The sequence below is a fragment of the Halichoeres trimaculatus genome, unplaced genomic scaffold (assembly GCF_033239565.1).
Source record: "Halichoeres trimaculatus isolate MK-OKI-2021-1 unplaced genomic scaffold, fHalTri1.1 fHalTri1_scaffold_4, whole genome shotgun sequence".
NCBI lineage: Eukaryota > Metazoa > Chordata > Actinopteri > Labriformes > Labridae > Halichoeres > Halichoeres trimaculatus.
The window spans coordinates 30,503,291-30,523,204 of record NW_027437182.1 but is presented as its reverse complement, the minus strand read 5'-3'; the positions used below and the strand labels follow the sequence as shown (position 1 = coordinate 30,523,204).

Sequence of the window (19,914 nt, the reverse complement as noted above, 5' to 3'; positions counted from 1 at the left end):
CAGAAAGGGGTTCTTTATGAGTTCAATGAGTGTTATTTAAAGGTAGACGAACCAAATAACGGGACCAAAAACTGACTTGGACTTTTTCATGCTTGCGCACTTGGTTCATCTCATCATTTGCGGTTTAAATGAAAAGAAAGCTGAAACTAAGAATTGCAGTCAAAACAAGCGACCAGAAAATCTCAGCTGATAAATGACAGCTTTACGACACCTTCGTTGGGCTGACGGCATCTGACGTGTCTCCGTCAACACAACAATGGCGGACAGCGTAGACGAAGCTCTTCAGGGCAGCTGGTGAGACTGTTTGTTTCCTCACTTCCTTTGTCAGAGAAGTTATAGCGATTGTCAAACTATTGTTCGGGGCTCATGTGACAGAATTTGATCTTTAGTTGAACAACATCAGCTTGTGTTCGTCTGATGGATGTCGGTCCGACACCAGTCCGGTTCCGTTACTGCTCGGCAGCTAGCCAGCTAACGTGAATTAGCCAAGTTGTTGCTGAGATATGAATGTCTCGTCCACTTAGATCAAAGTAAACATTTTAAAAAGATCTTTAAATGTATTTTTGTATTATAACAATCTCTCTCTCATTGACAACTTTGTGGTCAAAGCCTGTTTGCACGTATGCTAACAAGAACTAGCCCTGCAGCCCCGGTATGTTCCGAGTTCTGCTTCCCGTTTTTACGAGAAATACACCGTTACCCCATACACGGCACCATCTTATGACGCCTGTGTTAAATTTTACATCGAAATCTTACTTCGTTAAAGTAACACTAAAGATTACAATGAAGGATTCAACTTGTCAAAAAGCTAGACGAAGAGTTGAGCGTCATCAATAAATCTTTATTTATATGGTGTAAAATCACAACAAACGTTATCTCAAGTCGCTTTCCGGCAACATTAACAAGTATACACCTGATGATGTTTCATTATTAACAAGTACCCAACATCGAAACAAGATAAGAAGTCTTATCTCAACTTAAACCCATCATGAACCTTTGAAGCATATAGTAAGATACAATGACAAGGAAAAAACTTCCCTTAAACAGGCAGAAACCTCGAGCAGAACCGGACCTCACGTTACAGACATCTGCTTGAACCATGCTGGGGTGACACACACCGACACACACAGAGAAAACTGAGTCTGTAGTTCAGGGTTGTTGTAATGATGGTGTAACTGTAGAAAGCTATAGCAGCTGGAGTCTGGCAGGCCAGCTACAACGACAACCAAGAGGATCCTAAGACAAGCTCAGGGACTCCCAGAGAGATCTTTGGTTAATAATGTTAACGGAACGATTAGATTGAAAGTTAGACTGACAGATAGAGGGCCGAGGGGATCAGGAGTGTCGTGTGCCAGTCTCATACAGTGATGTGTTTTAATTCCATTCTGCTGGTGGTTCTTCAGGGACCAGGATCTGGCTGAAGCTCTGGACTCTGGAGGCTCAGATATGGAGATGGAGAGAAGTATCATCCAGGTCCAGGAGCAGTCAGCTCAGCACAGAGCAAAGATGTGGAAGGTAAGAATGAGAAAAACCAAAAGGGTTTGCCTGATTCTGTTTCTACTCCTAGAGTTGTATATATCAACAAAGGTTGGCAATCAGCCACGAATAAGACATTTTGCATTTTTCAGTAACCTGTTCTATAAATAGAGTCAACATGCTTTAAAAGTGAGTGATATACTGTTGTCAGACAGAAGTCAACAGACAGGATAGACCAGCATATCTAGCTGGTATTATGTAAAGTCTGTGGCATCTTCATGACACACCCACATCGAAAGGCTCAGTTTGGTTAGAGAACACACCTACAGCATGAAACACGTGGACAAGGCTGAAAACCTAAACTAAAGACCAGAAATTGTCATTTACATTTCTGCCTGAAAGTTCTTGGACTCAGTGTTATTAAAACTCTGCCTGAGGATTGTTGAAAACTCTATATTTTATACAAAGGCTTTATTTTCAAACCAATGCTCTAGACTTAGCTACATGTGAGGACTGTGCTGCAAAACATGATGTAGCCTTTTATTCAAGCTATAACTGACATTTGAATTAAAAACAGATGGGACAAGTTTAGTTCAACTACATTAATTGTTGAATCTATTCTTTGATAAGCTGTCGGGCAGCACACGTTGATGATAGATCATATAATAATTTACTAGCTGTAGATTATTGGTTCATCAGTGGAAGAGCACTGAGTCACAGATTTCAGACCAGTATCAGTCAGTCATGTGTTCATCAGGCGTCTCTTTGTCACTTTGCTCTCTCATGCTGCATATTTAGCACTGACTTCTTGTTCTGTGTTTGCAGATCGCTTTAAATGTTTCTGGAAAAGGGGACAGTCTGTCACCATGGGATGGCATTCTTGATTTACCAGAACAGACCCTCATTCACAACCGCAGTCAACAGCTGATTGGTGAGTAAATTCCATTGCACAGTCATCATCCAGAACGAATAAAGCCACCATCAGCAGAAAAGAAAAGAAAAAGGTTAATAATCTAAAATTGAATACAAATAAGTGATAATATATATTTTACTTTGCTAAAAATAGAATAGAATATTTTGCTGTAGATGTAGGATTAGAGAGATAATCTAGTTTGCTTTGAAGATGGGAGTGCGTTTGTCAGATGTTAGATAGTCCGCACATTTGAGCATAAAGCCTTGTGACATTAAACTTTTTCATGACTCCAGGATAAAGGTACCTCACATTTAAACCTTGCAAAAAGCAGAAAAAGCCACACAGTGCCACCTGCAGATTAAAATCCTTGCTAAAACAGCAACGGAAATGTTTCTGCGAAGCTTCAGGGGCTGAAAATTACACTGTTGCTACTATCCAACGGGACTCCTTCATCAGGTCGGAGAGGAGGAAAATAAAGTTAGTTGTGATGGTTTTAATCAGCATGTAAAAAACACTTATTTGTAAACCACAGGAGAAAACACAGTTAAAGCTATGAACTTCTCATGCAGTGTGATGATACCTAAAGAGGATTCATTACTGAAGAACAGAAGACTTTTATCAGGCTGCTCTCCTGACAAGTTAATCATCTGTCAAAGATAGCTCAGAACAGAAAATCTGTGAAGAATGATCCACGGAAAACCTCAGACTTCAAAATGTTTGGGGGGGTTTTTTCTGTTAAATGTATCAATGATGTTTTTTCAAGTTTGTCTTACTGACAGCCATCTTCATTTTCAGACCAGCTTGGCGTGTCAGAGGAGGAAAGGAACGACATGGTGTCAGACGTCGAGTCAGTCATCACCTTTTACTGTAAGTCCAGGAACATTTCCTTCACACCTGAGTTGAGCTGGCCCCACCTCCTCAAACCTCTCCTGGGCCTCCAGCTCCCCCGCAGCGACCTTTACAACTGCTTCTATGCCATTATGAATAAATACATACCAAGGTGAGCACCAGAGTGTTATGATACGTCTTTTAAAAAATTAACATGAAGCTTGAGATGTGAATTAAAAAGTTGCGTAATGTGTTTGTCTCAGGGACTGTGTGCCAAACGGCCGACCGTTCCACTTGTATAGACTCCTGCTGCAGTATCACGAACCAGAGCTTTGCTCTTTCTTGGACACCAAAAAGATCACACCAGACTCCTACGCCATCAACTGGGTTTGTCTTTTCTTCAGTCATGACTTCAATTATATCTCTTTGGCCTCATGATGCTTTCACTGTTTTTGTTTTTGTCTTGCGTCTATGTGGATCTCAGTGTATAGATGTTTAACTATAAGCTCTTTTTGAGAGTCCTCTACAGATTTTTGTTTTCAGCTGGACATTTCAAGTGTTCGTAACATAAAGGGGACAAATAAAGCCCCATTTCTACCAAGCGGTTCAGTTCAGTTCGTCGCGGAATGGCACGCATTTTACGCCGTTTCCACTGACTAATCCTGGGACAGATCCCCAAAAAAACAATATGAGCTGTCCCACTTTTTGCACCCCTTTGTATGGGTGCCATACTAAACTGATCCGATCTCGGAAGGTGGAGCTAAAACACTGCAGACTGCTGATTGGTCAAAAGAATCGTCACTCACCGTGCGACTGCGGCTGTATTTCTCCTGGCGGCACACAGCCTCCTCTGAAACAAAGCTTGATTGCACTTTGTGTCAAAGAGCTACATGCCAATCACAGAGAGGACAAAATGCTGGATGTCTTCCATCGTTGCTCTTTGTTTACTGTGTCGGGTTTTTCCTTCTTTGTTGGATTTATTAGTGGGGTACACTGTGTCGCACTGCTATGGCGTCACACTATTATGTTACTGATACTGATACTGCTGTTGGCATCCAGCTTACATGCCGCCTACCACGAGGGGGCATGATTGGCTGTAGAAACACAAACAGGACCAAGCTTAACCAAGGCAACCTGTACCGAACCCTACTGATCTAAACCGGACTACTGGGTGGAAACGTGGCTTAAGATGAAACACTGATGAAGATTAATTTCTTTAAGACAAAAACATGCTTTTAGATAGCAGTAAAACAGCTGAGTTTAAGAAATCATTTTTTAAAAAAGCGTTAAAAACATAACAACCCAAAGAAAGACCAAGGATACAAATGATGTAAAAACTGGGTTGTGGGCTTTAACATTTCTCCAAATGAAAAAGATCGAGGACTTTAGACTCCCACTGCTCTTGAATTCAAGCATCTCAACCTGCAGCCCCTTCACAGAGTAGGAGAGTTTTTACATGAAACAGCTTCTTTACGTTTAAGATACCTGTGTAGATGCATGGTGTCTTACAAATCAACATGCAGCTAACCCTAATCTCTTGCTACAATGGACATAAAACAACTAAAGATAATAGTTTTTCCCCAACTTTGCATATTAGATGTTCAGTTTTTGGAGATGATCCAGCTCCTTGTAGAAACACATGAAAAAGAAGGCTAACACAGTTGTGATAGAGGGAGAAACAGTGTCTGACCCCATGTACTCTAAGTGTGTTTTTATGTTTCCTCTGCAGATGGGGAGTCTGTTTTCCAGTCACTGCCTTCCTGATGTGACTCAGGCCCTGTGGGACTTCTACCTCCAGCAGGCTGACCCCTTCCTCATCTTCTTTCTCATGCTCATCATCCTCGTCAATGCCAAGTAAGCAAATGCACCTGGAAACACCATGATGAGGATATTTTTGGATTTCAGAAGATATTATTACAGAATTACCTTAAAAAAAGCAAAAGAAAAGCTGCTGTGTAGTTTGTGCAGGCAGAAACAGGATCTTTATGAAATGGTCGTAGAGACATCTACGTTTGCTGACATGATCAGCTCCCTGACTTATTATGCCACCAACAGACAAACCTTTCTCTACAGTTATAAAATAAAATCTATAGAGGGATAATCAGTCCAAGTCATCATAAAGATGCGCACGCATCTCGACCGCAGAATCAGCATTTAGCTCCATTCATTCAGACGAGTTAGCGTTTTTTAAACACTAAATTCAACCTGTTAGAAGCATCAAAATGTTCGGTTGTTCTGTGGACAGCTGTCAAAAACAATACTACACAACAGAGGCAAATTCTGTCAAGTTTAGACCGTTACAGAGCAACCGGTGTTTCAACGTTAATAGCGACCATGCTAACTGGTGACTTTCAGCTGACGGATTAACGGCCAAGAGTCACCAGTTAACAGGGTCACACTTTACACTGATACACCAGCGACGTCTGCGTGTGTGTAATTAAATGTGCATTCTCTATCTAACCTCAGTTAACCAGGTTTGACTGCAAACAGGCAATATTAACTGCTGATACTTAAAATGCAGATTTGACTTTGTTCATTTAATGAAAAAGTTGGTTTGGGGCTGAGGTTCTGACCAAACATAGACTCAATATGGACAGTAAATAATGAGTGAACCTATGAATTATGATTAACAGAAACAGACTTTATTACCAAAGTAAAATTAGGGAATGTTATGAAATGATGTTTACATCCTGGTCTGTCACAGTCTGATAAGTGTCTACGGATAATGCAGTCATGAGCATCGAGTGAGAGTTGTGTTTCCTCTCTGGGTACACGCTAGGTTTCTCTGCTAAAAACGTCTGTCCTCCTAATATTTGTCCACTTGCTGATCTCCTCTGTCCACTCACTGCTATTTCACAAACCTGGGAGCACTTTGCCGTCCGTCAAAGTGATGACATTCAGTTAAAAAATTGTTTTTTGGTGGTTAACTCCTCCACATTGTTTGACAAACCATTATACTTCACAGTGCTTCTGCACCCAAGTTGCGCTCGCATACGCCGTTGTTGATAAACAAATAATCCCTCTATATTATTCCTAATAAGAGGAGCTTTCCAATTTTTGTCGCTTGTTTGTCAGCGCAGCAGGTGGACCCAGACATCCCCTTCCCCATCTGTATCTAAAAAATATACATATAAAAGCTTACCTTGTTATGTTCAAGGTTTTTAAATTACCATTGTTTTCAGATGAGGTTGTTTCTTCTGGAAAAAACCCAAACTGTTTCTTCAAAAACTTTTATAATATCTTAAAGGGCTATGTCTTATAATCCGGGCCATGTTTGACTCATACACTTCAATATGAAAAACAGTTGGGTTTTTTTGTTTGTTTTTTTTTTGTCAAAATCTTTTTATTGAAGTACAAACAGTATATACATAAAGTGCATTGCTGATCAGTCACTGATATTAAGCAATGTTATGAATAAACACTAAATGCAGTTACATCATGGGGGAGATGAGAGATGTGTACAAGGAAGAAGAAAAAAAAAGTAATTAACTGTCCATAATAAATAAATGAGGCATGGACCTACAAAAACAGGCCATTTTATCATTTTGCTTTTTAGGTTGATAAAAAAAAAAGGTGAACAAAACTAAAAACAAAACAAGACAGAACAAACATGTTATAAAACAACCCCTACCCTGTCGCTGCCAATGATGATGTGAAATAATTCCCCTATGCCTCTGGAAAGAGAGGTAGTCAAGCTGTATCTGGATCAGGGTTTTAGGAGTACAGTTTTCAGAAAAAGTCTCCAAATTTCAGTAAACTGTGCAGTTGAATATTGAAGGGAGAATCTGTTTTTCTCTACCTTTAAGCAACTCATAACTTCTGCCAGCCATTCTGCATGCATAGGAGGGGAGTATCTCTCCATCTGAGCAGCACTGCTCGCCTGGCTAGAAGGGAAGCAAAGGCCAGGGTCTACTGTTTTTGTGCCGATATCTGTACCACTCCTTCAATGACCCCAAATGTTGCTACAATAGGATTGGGTTTCAGTTTAACATGTATTATCTTGGACATTGTGTAAAAAACCTCTGTCTAATATTTACAAAGACTAGGGCATTACCAGTACATATGTATAAGCGATACTTCAGCACTTGCGAGGCAGTTTAGCTTTACAAATGTGAGCTCTGTGAGCCACTTTGAACTGTGTTAGGTAGTGGCGAGCACAGAGAGAAGTTGTGTTAACACGCTTGAGTATAGAGCCCCAAGTGTCTTCAGATATAGACAAGCCCAAGTCTTCCTCCCATGATCTTTAAAGTGTGTCTAAAGTGTCCCGCTTTAGGTCTGCCAGCATGCTACACAGCACTGAGAGCAGTCTTTCAAAATGGGATCAGGGAGAGGATCGAGTCAACAGTGGTTATGAAAAACAGCTTTGAACAGAGAAGTGTTCATGTGGATGAAGGCTGAGGAACGTTAACATAACCAGATTTGTTTCTTTGATTTCTCCTCAGAGAGGGCATCCTGTCAAAAGAAGGAGACAGCAGAGAAGACATCATCAGTGAGTGTGACTCTCTATGGCTCTTTGTTTTCAGGGTTTTTTGGGGGTTTTCTGTCAAACACACGACTTGACTGAAACTTTTATTTGTCACAGAAAATCTTGAAGGGTCCCCGTCTCTCCTGGAGGCTGAGGACATTGAAGATCTATTTTCTTTGGCTCAGTACTACCAGAGCAAGACCCCTTTGTCACTCCGAAAGGTAAAAAACAGAGCAGCTTCTTTATCTCACTGAAAGGGAGGTAAAACAGTTGCTAATAGAAGACGTTACTGTCTATGATACATCTTTTGTTTTTTCTGCCCTTGCAGATGAACCAGAACCTGTTCGGCAGCAGCTTAGTGGCTCTGAAAGAAGAAGACACTGACCTGAGTCAGGCTCTGTGTCTCCCTGTGTCTGTCCCTGAAATCCTGCAGGCCAACCAGCTGCAGCAGGTCTGTATCACTCAGGTGACCTTTAACTGAATTAACCACTTGATGTAATAATAACGGACATCTCCCTCAGGACGGAGTGCGTTTCTTTGTGGTGGATTGTCGACCTGCAGAGCAGTACAACGCTGGGCACCTCTCCACAGCGTTCCACCTGGACTCTGACCTGGTGAGAACCGAAACACTGATTCTGTGATAACTTTATGAGTTTATGAAAGAACTGGGTAAAAATGTGTTATTCTCTCCCAGATGCTGCAGAATCCCTCAGAGTTCGCTCTATCAGTAAAATCCCTCCTGGAGGCTCAGAAGCAGTCTCTAGAGTCCGGCTCCATCGCCAGCGGAGAGCATCTGTGCTTCATGGGCAGCGGGCGGGAGGAGGAGGACATGTACATGAACATGGTGTTAGCGCATTTCTTACAGGTGAGAGGAGAGGTAACTGTCAGGAAAAGAGGTGATGGCTCTCCTCTTCATCACCCCCTGACAAGGCTGAGGTGCTGCATGATTAGTTTGTGATGAAAACTTTACTAACTGAAAGTTTTGTGTTACAGAAAAGCAAAGAATACGTCAGCATCGCTAAAGGAGGTTTCATGGGTAAGGACAGAACTCTAAGACACCAAAAGCCTGATGAATTACACCAAAGAGCTGAAATAAATTAAGCATGTCATGCTCATTTACATTTTTGAAATGGCATGTACAGAGTTTTGGCTTTTATGCACCACTAATTCATCTGATTTTTTTTTAGGTATTTTTAAGAGTAGAAAGTGACATTTGTGTGATTTCAGCCCTGCAGAAGCATCTAGTGGACATGAACATCGAGGGTCTGGACTCTTCGTACCTTCACTGGATCGTCAGCACGTCGGGGTCTCACAGCAGCCTCAGCTCTGCTGATGTAAGTGAAAATAACGTTTTATGAAAGCACAAAAAGTCACAAATGCTGTAAATTTTTATTACTGCTTTGTCTTTCTGGATCAGGGGTGGCCAACCTGCGGCTCAGGAGCCACATGTGGCTCTTTGCCTTTCAGTGTGTGGCTCTTCAATCAATTCATAAAAAAAATATTGTTATGAGTAGTGGTGTGCCAATCAATCTGTAATATAGATATATTGATGCCAACATTGGGATCAGTATTGATCAATGCTTAGGTGAGGAGATTGATACTTAAGTTTCAGTGTCTTTTCTCTCCATGTGCTCCTATCAGTTCCTCATGCGCTCATTGATAGATAGATAGATAGATAGATAGATAGATAGATAGATAGATAGATAGATAGATAGATAGATAGATAGATAGATAGATAGATAGATAGATAGATAGATGGAACTTTGTCTCTTCTGCCGTAAAAACAGAAACATGTCTTTGACATGGCTCGAAGAACAAATTTAATCACACTTGCAAACACAATAAATCTCGCTTTGAGAATTGGAAATGTATTGATTTTCATTTTATGTCATTTAGTTTACGTGTTATAGGAAGTGGGTTTGTAAGACCACGTGTGCGATGTGGTTCTTTGTTGTACCACAGTAATTTTTGTGGCTCCTGGTCTCTGACTGGTTGGCCACCCCGTTCTAGATTTATAACTTTCCAGAACATACGATCTCCTTTTTATGCTCATACAGGGAGAATCTCTGAGCAGCCCCGGGGACAGCAAAGGCGTCAAGTCTCTGGTCAACAAAATGACCTTCGCTCTGAAATCAAAGTCAGTGAACGTGAAGGAGAAGATGATCAGCTTCATCGAGAACACATCCACTCCTGTAGAAAGGTGAGGCCCAGGCTCCTCCTCTTCATCCCTCAGTGTAACACCCAGAGCACACACATTACTGAGGCACCTAAGCCATTGACTAGAGTTAAGGAGGGAATCTTAAGTTATGATACAGTTTCTAAGACCTCAATGTTTGTCATGATTTTTACACCTGAAATAGGAATATAAAAATTCAAAATCAGCCGTAAAAAATAAAGTTTTAACAGTAATTTATTTGAAATCCAAACATAATGAGTCCTTAAAGTTCACATTAATGAGATAGTTCTACTTCTCAGTGAATCTGTTATGAGAATATGTATTCCATTAAAGAGCTTTCCTCAGCTTTGCAGATAATGAGCAGATCCTCAGGAAGTAATCTGCATGTAAATAAAAATCTCCCTGTATGTAAGGAGCTCATTATCTGCACCGCTGACAAAGGCTCTTTGATGAAACTCAGGTCTGTGCTCTGCTCTGCCCACATAAATAAACATTAAAGGACACTTAGTGTGATATTTCTACTTTTCTAAGTCCTAAAAGGAGTTCAATGTTTACATTTTCCCCTCTTTTTTGCCTTTTTTTGCTGAACACACAGTAATTACAAAGAAGTAATGCAAAAGAAAAAAACATCAGTATGTAAACAGACGGTGGAGAACTTGGTGCCGGCCCTGTGGATTTCCCACAATCAGTGAATCTCTTACAATGATCAAAGCACATCTTTACAAAGTTACTTTTCAAATTGAGGACACAGAGGAAGAAATCCATGTTAAAGCAAGGATAAACCAAACTATCAAGTAATATTTAATTAGAAAGAAAGAACGAGTTGTCAGTGACAGAATATTTGATGCCTGTGCGAATGATTAAGTGCATTGAACCATAAAATCCACAAGAAATGTCCCAGAACAGGCGACAGCTTGAAGGGCACTGTTGAATAAAAACATTTTCTAACTTAATTTGAAAATGCTTCATCTCCTCAGTGGTTTTTAGTGAGTTCAGCACAGTTAAAAAGGTGAACTCCTGTTATTCGTTTGATAGTTTTCATTTATTTTGCCATATTTTGTGTGTAAAGTAAAGTTTTACCAAACCTTGTGCCTTATTTCATGCTAGAATATCTTTCAATCTGCCCTGGCCAGAGAAGGTGGTCCCTGATAGGTAAGAGCTCCCTGACTCTACAGCTGTCTGTCACCAGCATGCCCACTGGCTGTAGACCCACAGCGGCAGTCTGTGGGCCTGTAGGAGAGTGAACCTGTGTCACATTAACGCATGCTTAGTCTCAGCATCTCTGCCCACACCGCTCACTCATGTGACACCAACACCACTCGCTCCCATGGGCAGGCTGTGTGCCAGACGTGCAGGATCTGTCTCCATGCTTTCACTAACACCATCGGGCACTGCTGGAGCTGCTGCAGCCTCTTAGGAAGCTTTGAGTCATCTTTACATCCACAATAACAGAGGAAGACGTGAGGGAGGACGTCCGCTTCACTGCTGTTTGTTTGGAGATGCTGTTAACAGTCTGTCTTTCCATTTCATTGTTCCTCTTGTAGCTGATAGGCAGGGCTATTCAGAGACACTATTACAAACTAAACCATCCACTGACTTGTTGAAAATAGCCCTGATTATCACAACCTGACTAATCTAGCTCCTCTGAAGGATTAATGCTTCATTAACCTCTGTTTTAATGTTGAACAGCTGACTGTAGTGTGCTCACAGTTTTCACTGCAGCCTGGAGGTCTTCATGTCATGTCTCTGTGTGTGATCTTTGATCACAGACATTAATGCATCCTCACAGCCTTCACTCACAGCTGATGTTGACTCTTTGCTCTTCACCTGTAGGCATGTGAGCAGCAGTGACCGTGTGGGCAAACCTTACCGTGGCGTGAAGCCTGTTTTCAGTATTGGTGATGAGGAGGAGTACGACACAGGTGAATTTTTCTTAACTTCTACCTTCTATCAAGAAACTGATCTCCGTAGACACTGTCGGCACTGAATAAGAAGTTTGAAGTAGGAACACTTCTTGTTGATTGTTTATGGTAGGAGCATCGACCAATCACGCGTCAGCCTGCTTTGGTTGAAGGAATGCAGTAACAGAAATGCACATATGCCGAAATGTTTTGATGCATTTCCAAGTCTAGGTAAAAATAATCCCGATTTTAAACCACATCTAGATACAGTCTCACAGGGATTGCCATAAAAAGTGCTCTTAGTGGGATTTCATACCTCATTCTTTTTTTCACTGGAGACACCTCAATCCACATAGTGACAGATCCTAAAATATACTTTTATTCAAATGTTTTAATTCAGATATTCACAGTCAGCAAAGATGTTGTTTGGTGTGATCGCTTTGAAATGTTTCTCCATCGTGTTCCTCTAATCCAGCCTGAACCCATCCCTCTGCTGGAATCAGAATAATCCTGCTTTATGTCTTAATGTTGTCTCAACCATACTCTAAATTTTTGACCGCATGGATTTAAAAGGTTTATCATGAAAACTGGATTACTTCATTGGGGTTTCCAACCTGTTCTGTTTTGTACTCTATCTCGGGTTCAGTGAGCACAAACTCCCTGAAGACGTAAACGACGAAGACTACAAAAAACAAATACCAGGGGTCGTCAGTTTGACTTAATGATTGCTTTCCATATTTATTTTTCATTTTTAAAGTTAATTTGTATTGGCCCAGGTAAATTAATTCCTTAACAGCATGTAAAGCAGTGGTCAGCAACTAAAATTCTTAAAGGTCCAGTCAAAGAAAAATTTGTTGAATCAAAGGTCCAGGGAGTCTAATAAATTTGTTTAGCACTCTCTATTTACATGTATATTTGACCGTATTCATGGTCATTTAGGTTAACAGAAACATTTACAGTAGATCGGTGTAACATTTTTATCTCATTAGGTATAAGAAGGGCTGGATTTAGAAATAAGAGGAAATAGATTAAAAAAGTTTTCTAATAGCTGTGTGTGGATGTCCAAAGGCGGGTACACACTACAGGATAATTAGGCTGATTTTTGTCCCAATCAAAGCCAGCAAAGGCCTGATAATCTGATGTCTGCAAATGACTATTCTCTATCACTAGCTGTGTTTCCATTACACCTAGAATTGCGCAAAACCTACATATCACAAAAAAGAAACGGTAATGGGAACACCATATTTTCGAAAAACCTCTTTTAAATTTTGATAAAAGGTTTTTTTTGCTTTCATGAGGTGGTTTTTTCAGACATTTCGATACTGAACTTTGCCGCAAAAGTGCAATGGAAACACCTTTTCTGCACATTGTCATAACAACGCTCCTCCCTCACCTCCTTGTACGTGTCCACTGCCACACAAACAGACTCCAGCGTTCATATTTCATCAGCTCTGCTCTTATTTATATGTTCAATGCAGGGATAGTGTTGTTTGTGTTTTTGACCGACTCTTGTGAAGGCATCAGGACGGATGTGAGGGACATTATGTTTAACTTTACTCAAGTTGTGTACTCTCAGTTCTGGTCGTGATGGAAACACCGGCAAAGCGAAATAGTTCTTTATCGAAACTTCAGAAGTATGGCTTTTATTTTGCGAAAAAGTGTAATGAAAACCCAGCTTCTTTCTCTTCCTATCATCCTTCTATCTGTCCCTTGCTCCTAAATTTTTCTCTGCATTCAGAGCAGCAGGGTTAAGCACCTGAAATGCAAAGACTTCATTTGCTGAAAAGCATCATGTGGGGATTGTTTAACCCCAATGCAGTTGGTCTGTGCATTTCCAGCCCTGCTTAACTCACAGCGGAAACACTTTAAAAGCTGTGCCAGTGAAAATAAAAGCCTCCCATCAAATTTAGAATACCCCTGCAATGTGTTGATGATAGGTCCAGGTTTGTACAGGATGGTATCGGGGTCCTGACAGTTGTCGACCCCTGATGTAAAGCCTAAGCAAATTCTCACGAAACAGAGCATAACAAATTAATCTGTAACATGACGATACATGATCCAGTAAATCAATGAAGTGCTCATAAAGCCTCACTTCTCTCTCCCTCAGATGAGATCGACAGCTCGTCCATGTCAGACGACGACAGGAAGGAGATCGTCAACATTCAGACCTGGATCAACAAACCAGATGTTAAACATCACATTCCCTGTAACGAAGTGAAGGAAACTGGTCACATGTTCCCCAGGTGAGTCTCTCAGAGTTCTTTCAGGTTGAATATTCCTCACATGGCCTCCTGACACCTGTCTCCTCAGCGACCTCTGGATGTAGAAGCTTGGTTGACATGAATCAACGTGAGACATCGTAGCTATGATTCAAGAATCTCTGAAGTGAAAGTCTGACTCTGTTCCTCTCTGCAGCCACTTGTTGATCACAGCGACTCACATGTACTGCCTGCGGGAAATCGCTTCCAGGAAAGGTTTCGCTTACATCCAGTCGAGACAAGCGCTGAACTCTGTGGTGAAGATCACGTCCAAAAAGAAACATCCTGAGCTGATCACGTTTAAGTTTGGAAGCAACAACTCAGCTGGGGTCGAGATATCAGCTGTAGAGAGGTACGTTTTTACAAGAGCAGATTTCAGATTCAAAATCCAGATAATGAAGAACAGTAGTGCTTCAGGTACAGACATGTCCTCTTTTTCTTTGGCTTTTACACTGACGTAACATTTGTTTGAAACTGTATGTTTGTAGATATTGACAGTAGAGAAGTAACCAATTTGACCACAACAGGGAAAAGAATCTGGCCACACCCCTGGATGCTAAACCTCATGTCTATAAAAGCCTTTTTTTCCATTTGGTGGTGGTAATTTAGTAATACCAGTTCTGTTTTCTTCTTAGATATTTGATACCCAACGCAGGCGATGCCACAAAGGTCATCAAGCAGCAGATCATGAAAGTCCTGGATGCTTTGGAGAGCTCTTAAAGGGAGACGACAGGGCCGTGACAGCCTGTCGTAATAAAAACTGTAAGAAGAGTCTGTCTGTCAGGATGAAACTGTCTCCCGCTCTCCCTCCCGGATGGATCCTGTGTCCTGAGCAGAGACGCCTGTGGATCCATGTGTGTCTGTGTTTCGGACATGCAGACACGCTGCTGACTGCAGGCCTGAGGGACGGGCTGAGTGATGAAATACTTAGGTGCTCCGCCGTCATTACAACTGTATTCTTACACTAAGTTAATTTATGTTGGTTTTACTGTTAGATTTTCTTTATTACTGACGAAAAGTCAAATCTTATTTCAGTGCAATTTCACTTTGCCGAATCTCCTCTGGCCTTAACGTAGCGCACTGACCGACCTGTTCACCCAACTGACCTTTTCCTTTCTTCATCTCAGTTTTGAACCTTATTTTTTGCAGTGAACAGTCTGAGTCTCAGTTAACTTTTCTGACGTGTTAATGTTCGATTTAATTACTGAGGTCAGGAAGTGTGCATGACGCTTTAGGCTCAAACATTAAGATCTGAAGAAGTTTTCCTTCTACATCATCTGATTTTGATAACTTTTGTTTCCCAGCAGGCAGCCTTAAATAGATATTATTTGAGGGTGTTTATAAATATTGATGTGTATATATTGTTGTAAACTGCTCTATATCAGCACAGACCTTTGCAATGTTGCATTTTTGAAGCATATCTTCATTAGTTAGAGTATGCAGTGAAACTGAACCTGGTGTGAAGTTCCCCTTCTTTCTAGAGTAAGAAAGCCTTTTTCAGTATCTGGGACATAATTCTCTGCTTTGACAGGAAATTAGCCCAGTCTCATAGCAGTGTGATGTAGCTGTCAGAAAGCACCGCTCACAGCCGCTCCAGGTTACATCAGTATTACTAACTGGAGCCTGAGCACCTCAGTATTCCTCCATGCTAACCAGAGTCAGTAGTCAGTGTGGAGAGAGTGGAGATGAGTCAGAGCCCTTTAACGCCTGGGATTGAAATGCCACCTGTATCTGGACGTGTTGTAAGGGAAAAGTAATGCCAAAATAGCCTTGAGACTGAGGAAGCCAGAGTGTGTACAGAAAGGATCGCCTGGATGAGCTCCAGTACAGACATCCAAATGCATCTAAAGTAGTGATGAAATGGCAAAATCCCTCAAGATGGGACAGCCCACACCAGAACAAAGTCCTATGGTGAAGTGAATGCTGTTCAGAAAAGCTGTAAATCTAGAGTTTAAATCCCTTTAAAGGGTCAAATTAACAATTGAATTAAAAAATCCCCCTAAAATATATCTAATCCTTAAATCATCATGATTACAGCTGACTATAACAAAACCAAGTCTGGCGAAAAGGAACTGACATTTATTATGATTTTTAAGTTTCATTAGCATTTTATCTAAAAGAGGATGGTTTGATGAGCTGTACCATAGCCAGTCAGTAGAGGGAGCTCCAGATGTTTTGGCTTCATTTTGTCATGTGTTTTGCATACAGTGGTAAACACATGGTATAAATGCATTTCGATGTCAGGATGAGCCTGACCACTTCTTGAAGAAGTCTGGCTCACATTTCATTTGGCTTTGATAGCAGTATAAATCTCTACAACTAGCATCTGTACCCTTGTTATTTACCTTCTACCAAAGTTTTTCCTGGAGCTCAAATGTAAAAGTGAGAATATCTAGTTAGCTTTCCTGTTAACACGTCCACATACAGATAGAAGGTAAAGTTTCTAACACCAGGTGAAGATGAGCTTCAGACGTTCTTCAGGTGTTTACTGTACATGCTAACTTTAAATATTTAGGATGAAAATACGACTGTAAGCTTTGAACGGAATGAAAGATTGTAAAGAGAAAAGTCATTATATAATTATGTTTTCAGATCATTAAGTCAGTTGTTTGTCATTAAAGAAGCAGCTTCTGTTAGTTGCCACTGTTGCCTTCGGCCTCATGCCTGTGATGTGATTTTGGCACCAGCAGTGGCAACGTATCACCGCGAATCGCTGCTTGTCCTCTAATCCTCTGCTCTGTTTCTAACTTTACTTTGCTTTGTTCTTTGCTTACTCACTCGAAGTCTCGTCGTGAAGGCAGACTGGGTTTAAAACGATGTGGAAATTTTACTAAAACCCCACCAGGGTTTGACACATTTATCTACTGAAGACAACAGGTGAACATTTTGATTTTAGGCAATGTTAAAACCAAAACTTGAATGAAAGACTTGTGTATCTGGTCTTCCTTCACTCCAGTCGTACATAGCATTCCTCTGTAACTCATGCATTGTGTTGTAACTTTGTGATATTCCTCAGTGTTGACTGGAGCGCCTGTGATAAAGAGTGTTTGCTCTGAAACGTCGCAGGTTAGGGATGTCACCACTCGTCTAAATGCAACATGTCTCTGAAGTGTAATTTGCACCTTACTGTACTGCTTTTGTTTTCTAAGCGTTTCTGTTTTTAATAAATGGAGATTATTCAACTGCACCTGAGGGGGTGAAGTCATTCAATCTTTCATACTCCACATGTAGAATCTGAGTCTGGTTAATTACAGGTGTGTTTACAGATACAAGACACTGATCAAGGTGTTCAGATGCAAGAAAAATGCGGAATATAAAAGAGAACAAGTTAACAGAAAAAACTCTACCACCAGAGAGCTGAGGTGAAAGTGATGATGAAAAAGGATTGACATATTTAAAATCTAACAAAGAAGTATTTACTATAAAGAACTGTAAAGCTCAGCTAATAGTACAAAATGTATGCCAAAAATTCTTGCACTCTTGCAAAATTAAGTACTGTTATTCCAAAAATATGACAGACCCTCCACATTTTCTCCCCATCATTGAATGTTGTTTTATTCTGTTTTTTTATTTAGTTACTTAGATTCGTACGCATTGACACCCCCCACCCCCCCCCCATTTCTGCCGTGAAAACAGCTTTATTGGCTTGGTTTGGATGTCATTTCTGGTGCTTTCAGGGCCAGCCTCGAGCAGACACCCTGGAAACTGCAGGTTTTAGCATTCTCACATTGTCTCGTATTTTTAGACAGGTTAGGTTGCTGGCTGGTTACAAAAAAAAACAAAAAAAAACTGCACAACAGCTCCCAAAAAATGAAGTCAAAACCATTGACTGTAAGAAAAATGGACGTCCGCTTGCTCGGCTCAAAGTGAGGTCTCCACAAAAACTGCTCCCCCTGGTGGCTGGCTACAGTATAGGTTAAAAAATCCAGCTTTCCAGCTTTTCCAGATGGGCTGTGGTCAAACTTTGAAAAATGAATACACCTCGTAGAAATGTTTCTCGCGTCCAATTGTTGTGGCGATTTGAAGATATCATTTAGCTGCCTTGTATTCAAGTCCTCTTTTTCTGTTTTCATTCGTTATACGAGGTTAAAAACAAGGATTTATGTGACGTTTAATGATGATTGACAGATGCCATTCTCGTGTTTTGTTTTGTTTTCCAGGGATTGTAAAATATGTCGGGAGGTAGAGTTAGGAAGTGATTAGACTCTGGAAAGAAAAAATATATACTATTTTTGTTACCCAGCTTCACTTAGATTCTCCCAGAATCCCTCATCGTCTCTACTGCGCAGACTCTGGCTGCACAACAGCTGCCAATAGCTGAGCCTGTGATGGAGGAATTTTGGCTTTAAAACCGTACAATGATTAATTGCGGAGCCACGCTGTCCACTCTATATACAGTCTATGGTCAAAACCTTTAGAGCTCCCTCTGCTGACTGGCTGCGGTATATGTCACAAACCACCCATTCAAACAGGAGGGACAGAGAAGTTTAGTTTTGAGCTTTTAAATTCTAAAACAGGAGCCATAACACCATGTTTGACAGCTCTGTAGTGTGACCTACTATGTCTGTCTTAAAGCCGTCAAAGAAAAATACAACAGAAATCTCTCTAAGAGTAACATTTCAGAAACTAACTAGACCAGATGGTAATGGGAACAAAGAGCTCAACATGGGTTTCTTATTTCTGACTTTTGTAAACAACCTGTGGTGAAACAGGAATATCAGACTTAGTGTTTACCTGTTTTACGAGATGTGTTTTTCTTTTCTGACTGAAGTTGAACAACAGGGACAAAAACAAACAACCAGAAAAGAGCAGAACAACCAGCTGCTATAACAACAGTCTGTTCTTTTCTAACTTTGTACTGCAGTGATGTTAAATAATCAACCTTAAACCTAATACTGTACAATGGAATTGCTGTCAAAAACAAAAACTAAAAAACATGTCTCAACTTGGGCTGTGACACATTTAGGTCCTGGATTAACACATCAATGTTTATTTTATCCTGTGTGTTTAGCATACCCTACATAACTAGCCAGATTTATCATAGAATTATTAAATCCCATTAACATGTTTCAAAAATATCCATGATCAATTTTTGTTTGTTTACGGAGAATTTTTCTTTTTTTTCCAGTGTTTTTGAGAGTTTTGGTTAGTTTGTTCCTGAAACCATTGTGAGGACTATCTGGAATCAGCTCAGTGTGATTTCAGTGATAGAGGCTGGGCACCATGACCCACTGTAATAAGGATGAGAATCTTGGTAAGGCATGTATTAGTTTTGGAAACAAACTGGTGGTCTACACACTGACAATGGATTGGTCAGCTTGAATACTGGTACTGAGAAATAGTATTTAGAATTAACTAGTTTTGGCACTGATAAATATATCATAGTGAGACTACTTCAAGATCACTTCTCAAGTCCTCACAGAGCCTTTAATAAAACTAATACCCTGAACAAGTGCTGACATTCACATGGTTGACTGACAAGAAAAAAATCATTAACAAAACCTATGTACAGTAGTGATCTATTTTTGTGACTCGCTATGAAATGAGTTAACATTTGAGGGGAAAGTTAATATTTGTCAAGAATTTGTGTTGATTTAAAGCTTATTTGTTGAACCAATGAGGAGCATTGTAACATCCCCGCCCCCCTGTCGACGTAGCTTCTTTTTAATCCCTGCAAAATAAATGTCCTGAACCCAACATAAACCGTAGTTATCCAACGTAGAGTGATGTAAAGTTGTAAGAGAAGGTAAGATAAAACGTAAAGAGTTTTTGTTATCACGTAGTAGCGTTAATATTTTTTAAACCATGTTTTTTGAAGTTTTCAATCGTTCCAGGTTAACAGACGAAAATGCGGGCTCTTATTTTGAAAGGTCAATAGATACACCGGAATCACATGG

The 19,914-nt window shown here is 40.5% G+C and overlaps 1 protein-coding gene across 2 annotated transcripts; it reads left to right on the top strand.

Moving 5' to 3' along the window:
* Positions 1 to 221: 221 nt before the first annotated feature.
* Positions 222 to 17,198, top strand: tbc1d23 (TBC1 domain family, member 23). 2 transcript variants are annotated; one of them, XM_074668439.1, is made up of 19 exons: positions 222 to 294; positions 1,404 to 1,515; positions 2,302 to 2,407; positions 3,185 to 3,389; positions 3,481 to 3,604; positions 4,947 to 5,071; positions 7,660 to 7,706; positions 7,800 to 7,903; positions 8,011 to 8,133; positions 8,204 to 8,296; positions 8,377 to 8,547; positions 8,676 to 8,718; positions 8,910 to 9,016; positions 9,740 to 9,882; positions 10,966 to 11,010; positions 11,692 to 11,780; positions 13,867 to 14,002; positions 14,175 to 14,369; positions 14,653 to 17,198. In XM_074668439.1, exons 1-19 carry the CDS (start codon positions 257 to 259, stop codon positions 14,735 to 14,737), a joined length of 2,091 nt encoding a protein of 696 aa, XP_074524540.1. In that variant the 5' UTR covers positions 222 to 256; the 3' UTR covers positions 14,738 to 17,198. The 2 variants fall into 2 exon arrangements, with proteins under 2 accessions (XP_074524540.1, XP_074524541.1); XM_074668440.1 differs by lacking the exon at positions 10,966 to 11,010.
* Positions 17,199 to 19,914: the final 2,716 nt, after the last annotated feature.